Source organism: Xenopus tropicalis, chromosome 10 (genome assembly GCF_000004195.4).
Source record: "Xenopus tropicalis strain Nigerian chromosome 10, UCB_Xtro_10.0, whole genome shotgun sequence".
NCBI lineage: Eukaryota > Metazoa > Chordata > Amphibia > Anura > Pipidae > Xenopus > Xenopus tropicalis.
Window position 1 is genome coordinate 32,096,963 of NC_030686.2, and position 13,479 is coordinate 32,110,441.

The following is a 13,479-nucleotide window of genomic DNA, read 5'->3' on the forward strand; positions in this document are numbered from 1 at the left end:
AACCTCCCGAAGCAGCAGCAGCCATGAAGCAGCTCTCCGGCATAATTCCTCACCGGGTCAAGTAGAAAAATAGAGGCTGCACCACGGCCGTTACTAAGAGAATATAACACCACGTCTCCGGGCACTGGAATGGCTCTCCAGGGAAGAGCAGACATAGCACTATTGTGTTTACATTGATTTAATTTTCTATATCTCTGTCATATTCCCCTCCTGTTGTACATCTCGCCCCTACATACCTCTACAAGAAATCCCTTGTCCCTAAAGAAGCGATGGCCTAATCATTTGTCCTTGTACCATTAAGCAGGATGCTCGTCAGCAAGAACTTATTGCTTACTATAGACTTCATTCAATTTACTCAAAAGGCAATGGTTTATCCCCAAAGACTTCCGGCACTCTATTTGTTAGAACTAATGTTTCCCTGGATCTTCATAAACCAGGGATACAAAAACCCAGGGCTGCAGACTCGGTTAAAAAAAAAGCCATACAAAGCATTTACTTAATTTTAAAAAACAATAAATTCTTTGTGTGTCTTTTGTTCCTGAGTAAAGCAAGCTGATATCTATATCTAAGGGATGCTTAGCACAGTTATTGCTTTGTAAAATTAAGCAAGGATTCCCCCTTTTCCCTCATAATCTGAACATTGTGCAAGAAGAGCTTATTGACCAATCGCTTGATTACGATTGGTGGGGAGCATGATCATTATTTTTACATATATAACCAACAAGGGGTGGTTCGCCATTTAATTAACTTTTAGTATGTTATGGAATGTCATATTTCTGTCCTATTGCCACCTTGCAATTGGTCTTCAATATTTATCAATTTTGAATTATTTGCCTTTCTCTTGGACATCTTTCCAGTTTCCAAATGGAGGTCACTAATCCTGGCAGAAAAAAACTATTGCTCTGTGATCTTACAGTTTATTAATATTCTCACTTTCTATTCCTCATCTTTCTATTCAGGCCCTCTCCTGTTCATATTCCAGTCACTGCCTGGTTGCTAAATTAAACAAGACCCTAGCAACCAGATGCTTAAATTCCAAACTGGAGAGCTGCTGAAAGAGAAAACTAACTAAAATAACTGAAAAACCACAAAAAATGATGAATTGTTATAGCATATTAATGCGTAGATCATACTGAAAGTTAAGGTCCCCATACACGGCAGATTGTAGCTGCCGATATCGGTCCCTTGGACTGATTCGGCAGCTTATCGGCCCGTGTATGGCAGAAACGAGTGGGCTGGCCGACCAATATCTGGCCTGAAATTGGCCAGCTATCGGTCGGGTAGGTTAGAAAATCCAGTCGGATCCGACTGTCCCAGTGCCGCCCACATAATCCGATCGTTTGGCCCCAGGGCAAACGATCGGATTATTTTTTATTTTAACTTCAAGCTCCCCGATATCGCCCACCCGTAGGTGGGGATATCGATCGCCAAGCGAGCGGATCTTACCGTGTATGGGGACCTTAAGTTTAAAGGTGAAGAACCCCTTTAATCAATCACACACCCCCAGCAGCACAAACTTGACATATTAACTGTACTATGTCGTTTTTTTTAGGGGTTACAGGGTGTCAGGTGCTTGTATTATTCTATATTACCCCCCACATCCATGAAAATCAGCAGTTTGGACTGAGCAATCTATTTTGGGCAAAAGGATATTAGGGGGGTAACGGCTTGGCCAAAAGTGTAAAATAATTGCTGGTCCCCCCCCCAACTTGATACCCCACCGTGGATTTCTTTAGGTCTTTCGCTGTACCCACTTAACCCCGAGGCCCTGTTGCTTGTATTTTTATGCCACTGGCCACTGCCAGCCAAACGGTGGTAAAGGCCACTGGATATAGCAGACAAAACATCAAATGCCATAACTCTATGCCCGTAGCCATACATTAATACTAGATGCAATTATGCAGAGAAATGCGAGGGCAGAGGTGGCTGTTTTTACCAGAAAATTGATAAGTATTCCCCCTTTATTTGTTAGCTCTGTTAGTAAACCCTTCAATAGACAATAAGACAGGGCAGTTGAGTGCACAAGCTTTTTAGAAATGGTTTAAAGTAACGTATTAGCAGCAATAATATAGTTATCAATTGTGCGCACAGGGATAAAATAGTTTGATGAATATCCCGCTGCCTATTTCACATTAATATCAGCGATATAATTCTGCCGGGCTGATATACACTGGGTTCCGTTGCTAGTATCCATGAGAGGTGCACGAGTGGAGCGATCACGCTGAGAGCTAGCTGTGTAACACCGAGCTTGATGCATCTTAATGGACTCATTTAGGAGCCAATGTTGATAGCTCCCTGGTGTTACCAACAGCCGTGTAATCTGAAGAAGCGTAAGAATGGAGGTCCAGTTTAAATTGAAGGACAAGAAAGCATTCATTTCCAGATAATATCCTGCTGTCAACAGAGGAGCGTCCTGCCTATTCCACAGCCAGAGAAATGACTACTATTCCCACACCCTACAAATCAGTAGATTCCGCTGGAATCCCAGTGGCTTCTGATTATTCTCAGCAATGTTTTGGTATCTCAGCAGTGTCAGGATATTTAGACTTCATATTTACTTGGTGCTTTGCAATGATTTGTGTGTACAAACAACTCAGACATATACACTGCATATCTATCTATCTATCTATCTATCTATCAATCATCTATCTATCATCTATATATACACATACACACATACATATATGTAATTTAGAATACATTTTACATTCATTGAGTAAAAAAAATGAAATGCAGGGTATACACAAAATATAATGCTATGTCTATTCTCTCATCAGCACCAGTTTGTATATTCTCACTATCTCTGTGGGGGTCCTCCAGGTATGTCAGTTTCCTCCCATGCTTAATAAAACCCATACAGGCAGGTTAATTGAATCTTGATTAAAATTGTTGTGTGATAGGGATGGTTAGCTCCACTAGGGTCAACCAAGGTGAATAATGAACCATCACTGTAATAGAGCACAGAGATCCTAAAAGCCTTGGGGGAGGATACCTACATGCTACTTGCACTTCAGTCTTCCGCTGCAGCAATGCTCCCATCCGATTACGTACAATGCAGCAATAATATCCAGCATGAGTCCGGTCCAGAGACGTGATCATGTATCTATAGAAGAAGAACAGGAGGGAACAATTGTCAAAAATCTGTTCCATTACACCACTATAAAAACAAATCTTTGAGTCCAACGTTGGAGCTAAACATTGGCAGAACTGTTTCGACAGCAAAACCAATGGGACAGCCAAAACATTACAAAATACACTGTATATCAAGATAAATGCTGTAACTGCCCCATTCATAATATTGCTAAGCCTTTGGGCTATTTGGTTGCAGCAGCTGACCAATAAACACAAATTCAAAATGTTTGCATCTACATCATTTTTCTACCAAAGCTTATTTTTCCCTTTCTCATGTGGGACTGTTATATGGACACTACAGTCTCTTGTATTGTGTCAGCCAGAAAGAATTAGATCCATTTGTTTTATCCTATACATAGCCCTACATAGGCCCCCCATTATCATCTGATCTCTGGCCCGGGGGCTTAATCGACCCAAATGCTTAAAACTCCCTTGACCATAATTATGTTGTTGTAGATATTCTCCAGTTTAAACTACAAACTAATCAAAGATATTAAAATCTCTCAATACCCAAAACACCTGCACTAGCGATCACCCCAGTACCTGCCTTTGGAACAAAGTTTATTTTTCCCTTTCTCATTTGGGACTGGTATGTGCGCACTACTGTCTCTTGTATTGTGGTGGCCAGAAAGAATAAGATCCATTTGTTTTATCCTATAAGTGAACTGCGGCTTAGATAACATAGAACCCTTGCAAGTTTCCTCTTATTACTTTTCTTTAATGTACATGTTATTGTATCAATCTTTATTTGCTAAAATTGAGAAAATATAACAAAAAAAAGCTACAAATCAGCAGTAACAAATTTCCACGATCAGGGGACTGAAAAATAAAAAGGCTGCTTGAAAGTCAAATCTTATAAAGGCTGCCTAAAGGCAAATGCTATATAACTATAGAAATATAACCACAAAGCAGCCCAAAATTATTTACAGGGCTGTAGGGACTGGTAGGCACCATGGGGGGCACCAAGAGGGGCGCCTGACTGGCCATTCTATAAAAATACTTGAAAATACTTTGATGAAAAGTAAGATTAAGGTAACCTATTGGTAGATAAAGGGTAAGGCCCCACAAGGCGGATTGTCAGCTGTGTACGAGCGCAGGCTGACAATCCTCCCATACGCTTGAAAAATCTTCTAATTGTGCCTGCACCCCGAAGCATTGACTCTGCCCAGGTGCAGGCACGCGCTGGCGAAATCCACCAACTAATGCAGGCACAATTAGAAGATTTTTCAAGCGTATGGGCGGATTGTCTGCTTATACACAGACCCAAGCCAGAAAGCTACAGTATTAAAGATATGTTATTCTTTGGGTCACAAAAAAGAAATGCATGTGCTAATGTATGTGCCTCTGCATCCAAAATATGCCCTGAGTGCATTCCTACTCATATAAAGATCTAATGCACTTTCTCAGTGGCTGGAGCTGAATTCCCACTGCCCCACACACTGTTCCCCCCGCCCCACACACTGTACCCAATCTCTTTTTTTTCCAGAACATAAACTGGCATTGTTCTGAAATCAATAAATGACTTTTCTCCAAGACCCCTCATTTTCTCCCTGGTGCTGTTATTATTATTATAAGGAGACGCAGTGGCACACCTACCAATGTTCATTTCACAATCTTCCCCTATTACACTATTTTGCTTTGTCAGATGTAGAACAATGCTTGTTTTTGGCATGGGCCCTAATTGTATCAGAAGCCATCTGTTTTGGGGTTTTTTTTTTCTTTGCAGCAGAGGGAGGTGGTACTTTTTGGCATGAGCCAAAGGGGCTGAGTGGTTCCAGCAGGCTGGCGGCCTGTGTAGAACTCTCAATTGTCATTCTTCCACAGCTGGGTTTCACAGGAGGCAACGGAACACGCGACGTGTCAGCTGCTCCGGCATCCAGAGAAAATGCTCTATCCTCCTCCCTCCTCCTCCTTGGGATGGAAAACTTTAATTTCCTTCAGAAAATGATCAAGTTCTATTAGGAGCCTGCGGCTGGCTCTAGGGAGATGCAGGCAAGTATTACTTTATTGGGAAGGTGGCTGATTCATGCAATGAAGTGGAAGATGCTAACGCTATTACAGAACTCCTGCAAGGGAAAGGGGAATGCAGGCTTTTAGTGGGAGCGAGAGTAGATGTTGTAGATACAAAGGTGTGAATGCAAAAATAAATGAGGTGCCACAAGTCTATGCTGTGCCTCTTCCTTATATTATATACCCTTGCCTACCAGAGGCATCTCCTTAAATACTCATTAACAGACAGATTTATATAGTGATCATTGTTTTCCAGTTTATAAGCCACATTAATTGCTCTTAAGTCAGATACATTTTCATCTCTATCCAGGCTCTGGCCTGTTAGGAACCTTGGGGCCTGCAATAAGGCACTAGGGCTCTATTCTTATTTTCTAAACCAGGGATCCCCAACCTTTTATACCCGTGAGCCACATTCAAATGGAAAAAGTGTTGGGGAGCAACACAAGCATGACAAAGGTTCATGGGGGTGCCAATAAGAGCTTTAATTGGCTACTTAATAGCCCCTATTTGGACTGACAGTCTACAGAAGGCTCTGTTTGGCATTATATTGGGTTTTTCCTGTAACCAAAACTTGCCTTCAAGCCAGGAATTAAAAAATTAGCACCTGATTTAAGGCCACTGGGAGAAACACCCAAGGGGTTGGGGAGCAACTTGCTGCTCACAAGCCACTGGTTGGGGATCACTGTTCTAAACCATCGGTTTTAGAAGTCAGAAATTGGATTCCTATGGCCAGTAGCTAATTATAACAATGGCCTTTAGGGATCTATCCAGGGTCCATGGCCTCCGGTAGACCTCCTGTGCCTGCTTGGCTATTGACAGTAAAGCTGTTTCACAGTTAATGCTGTTCACCACTTGTACATTAAAAAAAAACAAAACACTGGAACCTGATTTCCATGCCATTCAATTTTATGTTCAAAAAACAATATTTTTGGCAATACAGCTATTTGAATTTCAAGGCCTAGCTCACTTAGAAGCCAGGTTGCTGCCCTTTTCATAATGGAACCATGCATCAAGCTGGGGGCAGTAATACTGGCCTTTTTGGCAACTAATGCCTGGAGTTGACATGTTTCATATTTGAGAAGCTGACTGTAACAGTAACTTGGACACTTGTGTGTATGAATGGGATGGATGTCTTCATAACTACCCATGGCCCAATATTTACCGCCCACGAGCCTGATGTTGCTAGATCTTTATGGCCAGAAGCCTACCTACGGGCTCAAAAGACTTTCTTAAATGACATCCCATTTTATCCCCATCGGTCCCGTAAACGTTGGAAATTGATGTCGGCTACATAGAAGTAGTTCAACTGTACCGATCTAGACTGTAGCTACTCTTCTACTTCTAAACTAGCACCTCCACACAGACAAGTACGAGGTTAATGGAAATACCTGCAAATTAGGAGGATGCGCATTTTATTGAGGCCTGTGCCTTTGGAGATGTTGCGATGAGGAAGTAATTGATAGCTTAATCTCTATCCCATCACCACGCCACAAAATGAGCTGTTCCTAAATTGAAAATCATTATCATTTTGCAGGCAAATTGCACACAATGGCCCATCACATTCAGCCTCCTGCGTATAGACGCTGTAAGGACGTCTGGGTTAATTATCAGCAAGAGGCTTGATCTTGAGAGCTTCACCTCTTATCAGACTGTCAGGCATAGGAACCCCCAAAAAGCCGCTGTTATTTACCTGGGGACATTCTAGGATTAAAGGCTGTAAGGATAAGCTTATTAAACAGCACTAATAAACAGGAGAGGCTGAATCCAAAGGGGAGAACAGCCTTGAGGATAAAGTGAGATTATTTGCTTGAAGCTGCTGTTCCCCTAAATGACCTATTTCACAAATGATGCAGTTAACACGATGCCTTCCAAAATAACTAGTGCTACTGTATAGATGAAATCAGCTTGCTCTCCTTCAGCCGCTTGGAACTACAACTCCCAGAATCCTCACAATTCTAGTACTGGAATTAGGATGAGAACAGTCCCCTTCTCAATATCTGGTTAAGTGGGGGCTTCAAACCATGTTGGTTCTCCATCACTTGGGCCTTGGGTTTATATGTGCAGATCAGATGTCATACCTCCTGATCATTTCTATTTAATGATTTAAGTGGGAATTAAAGAAGTGGCAGAAGATATAAAGAAGTAGTGGGAATCCAATAATAGTACAGCCCTGCAGCACTCCGGGTTATAGATAAAATCACCTTATAGATAAAATCACCTTTATTATATTATAACTGATTGTGCCTTAGGTTTTATCTGTAACCCGTAGTGCTGCAGTGCTGTATTGTTATTGGATGGCAGACAACCGGATGTTGACCAGTAAATCCTACTAGCTGATTGGTTGCTCTGGGCTAATAGACCCGGTGCAAACTTTGCAACTCTAATAAATTATTTTATGACGACTGTAAGTCGTCCCTGTAAGAGGTCTTTGGGACCTACAGGCTGGTGTAGAATCATGTAAGGATCCCATTTATAACCCTAGCCTTTGCGGCAGATTTACCTGTCCTTTACAAACAAGCTGCCTCAGTTACTTCAGTTACCATACATTCTCATCTCTACCCAAGCTCTGGCCTAAGAACCTTGGGGCCTACAGTAAGGCACTAGCACTCTATTCTTATCTTTATTCCATTTTGTTTCCATGTCAGTTTTAGTCGAAAAGAAATGGAGAGAAAGAGAGAGAGAGGGAGAGAGACAGAGCTCTTTTGATTTGAGAGAGAGAGAGAAAGAGAAAGCACAATACATTACAGACTGTCATAGACTGAGAGAGACAGGACTTTCTCCTATCCCCATATACTGACCCCCTAACCCCACCCATTAACCCCCCATTTCCATATACTAACCCCGTAACCCCACCCATTAAACCCCCCCATCCCCATATACTGACCCCCTAACCCCACCCATTAAGCCCCCCTATCCCCATATACTGACCTCATAACCCCACCCATTAACCCCCCCATTTCCATATACTAACCCCGTAACCCCACCCATTAAACCCCCCCATCCCCATATACTGACCCCCTAACCCCACCCATTAAGCCCCCCTATCCCCATATACTGACCTCATAACCCCACCCATTAACCCCCCCTTCCATTTCCATATACTGACCCTGTAACCCCACCCTTTACACCCTCTACCTGCTTTGACAATGCTTAATGTATTTGGTCCTGCCAATAAAGCTCATTTGATTTGAGAGTGAGAAGGAGAGAAAGAGAGAGATAGAGAGAAAAAGAGAGAGAGAGAGAGAGAGAGAGAGAGAGAGAGAGAGAGAGAGAAAGAGAGGGAGAGAGAGAAAAGAGAGAGAAAGAGAGAGAGAGAGAGAGAGAGAGAAAGAGAGAGAGAGAGAAAGAGAAAGAAAGAAAGAAAGAAAGAAAGAAAGAAAGAAAGAAAGAAAGAAAGAAAGAAAGAAAGAAAGAAAGAAAGAAAGAAAGAAAGAAAGAAAGAAAAAGAAAGAAAGATGTAGAGAGGGAGAAAGAGGGAGAGAGAGAGAGGAAGAGAGAGGGAGAGAGAGAAAGAGAAAAAGAGAGAGAGATGGAGAGAGAGAGAGAAAAAGAGAGAGAGGGAGAGAGAGAGAAAGAGAGAGAGAGAAAAAAACAAACTAATATCTTGATCATCTTTGAAGTGCAGAATTAAGTGTTATTAATGACTCATTTTAGGAATAAAAGCATACCAAAACAGAGATTGGAATCCATTAGAAGGTGACTCACTGTTAATTTATAGCACAATGATTTGCGACGATACATATTCACATTGGCATTATCTATGATGTGTCGCAGACCTTTCTCACAGGGAAGAGGTTCATTTACAAATGTGAACGGCACTTTAATGAAAACAATCTCTCTTTATTTAAACTGCCTGGTTCCTAACAGGCCACACTGGGAGAATCATGGGGGAGAGCTAAGGCTTTCCTGGTACTTATATACAGCTGGGATTAGGGTGCCCCTTTTGTATAGATGTTTAGTGGCCAGTCTTTAAAGGGGTGATAATGTAGGGGGGCAATTACATTGCCTGTACGTTTGTAATACCGATCTGCCTCAGCTGGTGATTTACTGGAAAGGCAAGTAAATTATTGTCCAGGTTGCAGCCCTAGTAGGGATGTCCTTACTGTTGGTGCTGTGTGGGGCAATATCATCCAGCGCGGCCCTGGGGTAATAGCATGGGGATTAGTTAGAGTGAGATTTGGGGAAGAAATCAGTTTGCACCCAAGTAACTCAGGAAAACCCAGGTCAGTTATGGCAAGATACTATCTATCTATCTAGCATTCTTGTAGATTGTAAGCTCTTTTGGGCAGGGCTGTCTTCACCTCTTGTATCGGTTATTGATTGCTTTATATGTTACTCTGTATGTCCAATGTATGAAACCCACTCATTGTACAGCGCTGCGGAATATGTTGGCGCTTTATAAATGTTAATAATATCTATCTATCTATCTATCTATCAATCTATCTATCTATCATCTATCTATCTATCTATCTATCATCTATCTATCTATCTATCTATCTATCAATCTATCTCTCTATCTATCTATCTATCATCTATCTATCTATCTATCTATCTATCTATCTATCTACTGTATCTATCTATCATCTATCTATCAATCTATCTATCTATCTATCTATCTATCATCTCTCTATAGGGGTAGTTCACTTTGAAGTTAACATCTAGTATGTTATAGAATGGCCAACTCTAAACAACTTTTCAATTGGTCTTCATTTTTTTTTTTTTCTCATTTTTGAATTATTTGCCTACTTTTTCTGACTCTTTCCAACTTCCAAATGCTCTGTGAGGCCACAATTTTATTGTTATTGTTACTTTTTATTACTTATATTTCTGTTCAGGTCCTCTCCTATTCATATACCAGTCTCTTATTCAAACCACTCCCTAGTTACGAAGGTAATTTGGACCCTAGCAACCAAATAGCTGCTGAAATTCCAAAATGGAGAGCTGCTGAACAAAAAGTGAAATAATTTAAGACAACTAAAAATAATAAAAAATTAAGACCAATTGCAAATTATGTCAGAATATTACTCTTTACATTTTACTAAAAGTTAACTCAAAGGTGAAGAACCCCTTTGATTCAATGGCATCTCTAACTGTTATTATCTAAGCTGTGTGGGGGGCTGACCAAGGACTGAACCTCAAAAAGGGACTTGAACCCAAAAAGTCATAAAACCGCTGCTTTAGAGACTTACCAGTGACTTTTAGAGATAAGTCCAGTTCTCTTACCAGGAGTTATACTAACTTGGAATCCTTGCTTCAAAAAATAACTTTCCTTTCTAAAGATGAATGCCTCTGTCCCTCTAAAGGCAAGCACTACATAAAGATGCTGCTTTATGGCTGCACTATTTCAACAGATTTTTCGGTGGCAGATGAATATAATCCCAGCCAAACAGTATTCTATTGTGTCACCGAGCGGCACGGCTCCCATAAAGACAACGGTATCTATTTTTCAGCGGATATTCTTCAAAGTACAATGGCAGACATACTGTTTATCAATATTCTGGCAATGTCGGTGCTATAAAGGGAGAAGTGTGTCTTAGAATTAACTTTCTGTATTTCACTATGATGGAGACAGTGAGATGCTGAAGGCTTTTGAATAATTCACTTCTTTTCTGCCTTTTTTTGCAGCCTATAATTTAAAATATTATCCGCATTTGCAACCCTGCATTTGAAGAATATGTGTGTTTATGGTTATTTCCTATTGTTAGGAATTTATTATTATTGCTTTCGCTTTTTTTTTTTTACCTTCCAGTCTGCATTTTGTTACCATTGTCTATGGAATATTCAAGGTTAATTTTTAGATAATGATTTCCCTTTAATAAAAGAAGGCAAAGCAGTAATGTGAAACCTTGCAGACAAAAGCAGGAGAAGAACAAATATTCAATAAACAGAAGTCTCATTTAGATAAATTGAGGGTGTCCAGAAAAAAATATATATCTGTCGCCTCTCGAAGGATCAATGCGGTAGTGGAAATTCACAGGCGTTTGCATTACATCAAGCTGTTCTCTCATTGGAAATGATTATGTTGTGATGGCACAACACCTAATTGCTTTTATTCACTGCAAATCTGTCAGTTCTACATTTGTCATCTGTCACCGATGTTCATACCCCTAAACAGGCATCATGGTATGGTTTGGGTGACACAGGGCGGGGCCAATGTGGCTAGGGGGAGGGTCGCCACCTGTCCAGGTGAAAACTGCCTGTCTGGATTTACAAATTAGAGAATTCAGACACTTCTTCAAGTAAATGACCAGGCTATTGGCCAATGACCGACTGATGCATCATAGCCCTGCCAACCCACCTCTGACATCACATACCCCACCCCCAACCTCACTGCCACACCCACTGCTTGGACTTCAATGAGCCATAAAGTGGTAACTCTATTGAGAGCCCACTCTCACACTCTCACTATTAGATATGATAGGTGTTGTATGGTGGCAATAGGAAAAGGGGTGATGGGAAATGTCCTTGGCTGGGGCCCAAATAGTGTTACAACTTTTCCCCCTGCCGAAAGCCAGGCAGGGGATTGGGTGTGGACATCACGGGGTGGGATGTGACATCATGGGGGGCAGAGCTGTCATGTCACTGGGCAGATACTATAACATGGCAATTGGCTGATTGCCATGTCAATCTAGAAAAGTCCTACCCAGTTTTCAAAATCAGAAAAACCAGGCAGACAGTTTTGGCCCAGACTACCCTACTACTAAAAATGGGCTGTAGGAGCCAAAAGTGGACAGGTGGAAACCCTAGGCCTACCAGGATATTCTCTGGGCAGACCATACCAACCCTGGGCTCACCAAAAATAGTCCAGATTCATATACATGTAGGTTGACTATATATCAGATTTGCCTTAAGGTTAACTCTGCCACTGCTTAGGCAGGTATTATATAAGCAAAGATAACACCCGAGCACAGGGATCCCCAATCTTTTATACCCCTGAGCCACATTAAAATGGAAAAAGTTTTGGAGAGCAACACAAGCATGAAAAATGTTGTTGGAGGTGCCAATGAGCTATAATTGGCTATTTTATAGCACCTCTAATGACTGGCAACCTACAGAAGGCTTAGTTTGGCAATTACTCTGGGTTTTATGCAACCAAAACTTTCCCCCTAACCAGAAATTCAAAAATAAGCACCTGCTTTGAGGCCACAGGGAGCAACATCCAAGGGGTTGGGGAGCAACATGTTGTTCCTGAGCCACTGGTTGGGGATCACTACCCTAGCAGCTTGCCCAAAGCGAGCTTGGACTCCCCGCATAGGGCAGACTATAGGCAGCTGCACATACCCTATAACAATAATGTCACAAACAATATGTCTTATACACAACCTTGCGGCAGACTGAGCTTCCTTAACATCTCGGTAACTAGAGACTGTTACCGGAATATTGCTGGCAGTGCCCAACATGCCTCAGCTATGCCTTCTCTCTCAGCACATTTTTAGCGACATTTTCCATGTAAATATTCCATGGGGTGAATATTTACAATTTCCAACATGGAACAGTCCATCTGTGCAGATGATTCATTTAGGGATTATTTTAAAACAGACTGTATATTTTTAATTGAAACAATTTAGGTTTGAGTCAAATACAGACACTCACGGAGAAAAGAACACCAAAAAGAGAGGAAATAAATGGAATCGTATTATGTCTGTGCCTTAACTCTTCTTTCACTCTAAATGATTTTTTTTTCCCTGTTGATGAGGTATTGCAGCAGTCTCTTATTAACCGTCGCACCTTACTATCCTGGTCTTTGATGAAGACCCTCAGGGGACCTGAGCCAATTGCACACAGGAACCATCTTCAAAAAATGACATGGAAGCAGAGGATAAAATTCAATCAAGTTCAAGCGAGAAGAGCCCAGAGCGGAAACATAATGTGTGTGAAATTAGAGGCTCGCAAACACACAGTGACCTCTCCGGTTTCTTTTGTAACTTTGGTTCTATGGATTTTAGAACATACAGAATAGCTATTCTGCGCCAGCGTGAAAAAAAAAAAAAAGATATTATGATTTCTTCTGTTGTTGAACGTTTTTTTATTACAATATTTTTAAATAATGGAGTTGAATTCCTAGGGGAAGTGTGGGGACTGCAATGCATCTGAAAACCAGTAATTCTAGTAGATCCCTTTGTTGGGAAGATGATAACAAAGGGAGATATAATGGAGAGATTTTTGTCCTCTATTAAGATTTCAAAACAGATCTGTAGATGGAACCGTTATCTCATGTCAAAGTTTGCTTGGCCTGTATCCAATGTATATTAGCTTTATTATTACTGCAAATACATTATTTCAATGCAATGCTGCCATTGCCTGGGACAACTGGGGCTGCTGTAGGGGCCCAATCAG

At 41.2% G+C, this 13,479-nt stretch overlaps 1 protein-coding gene across 3 annotated transcripts in view; it reads right to left on the bottom strand.

The window, feature by feature from the left end:
• The window catches only part of sdk2 (sidekick cell adhesion molecule 2), a 347,374-nt gene that overhangs the window by 82,755 nt on the left and 251,140 nt on the right, over window positions 1-13,479 (bottom strand). For all 3 annotated transcript variants that reach the window (XM_031894269.1, XM_031894268.1, XM_031894270.1), the window contains exon 3: window positions 2,997-3,103. In XM_031894269.1, the coding sequence (XP_031750129.1) occupies window positions 2,997-3,103 (107 nt within the window). The remainder of the gene's footprint in view (window positions 1-2,996; window positions 3,104-13,479) is intronic.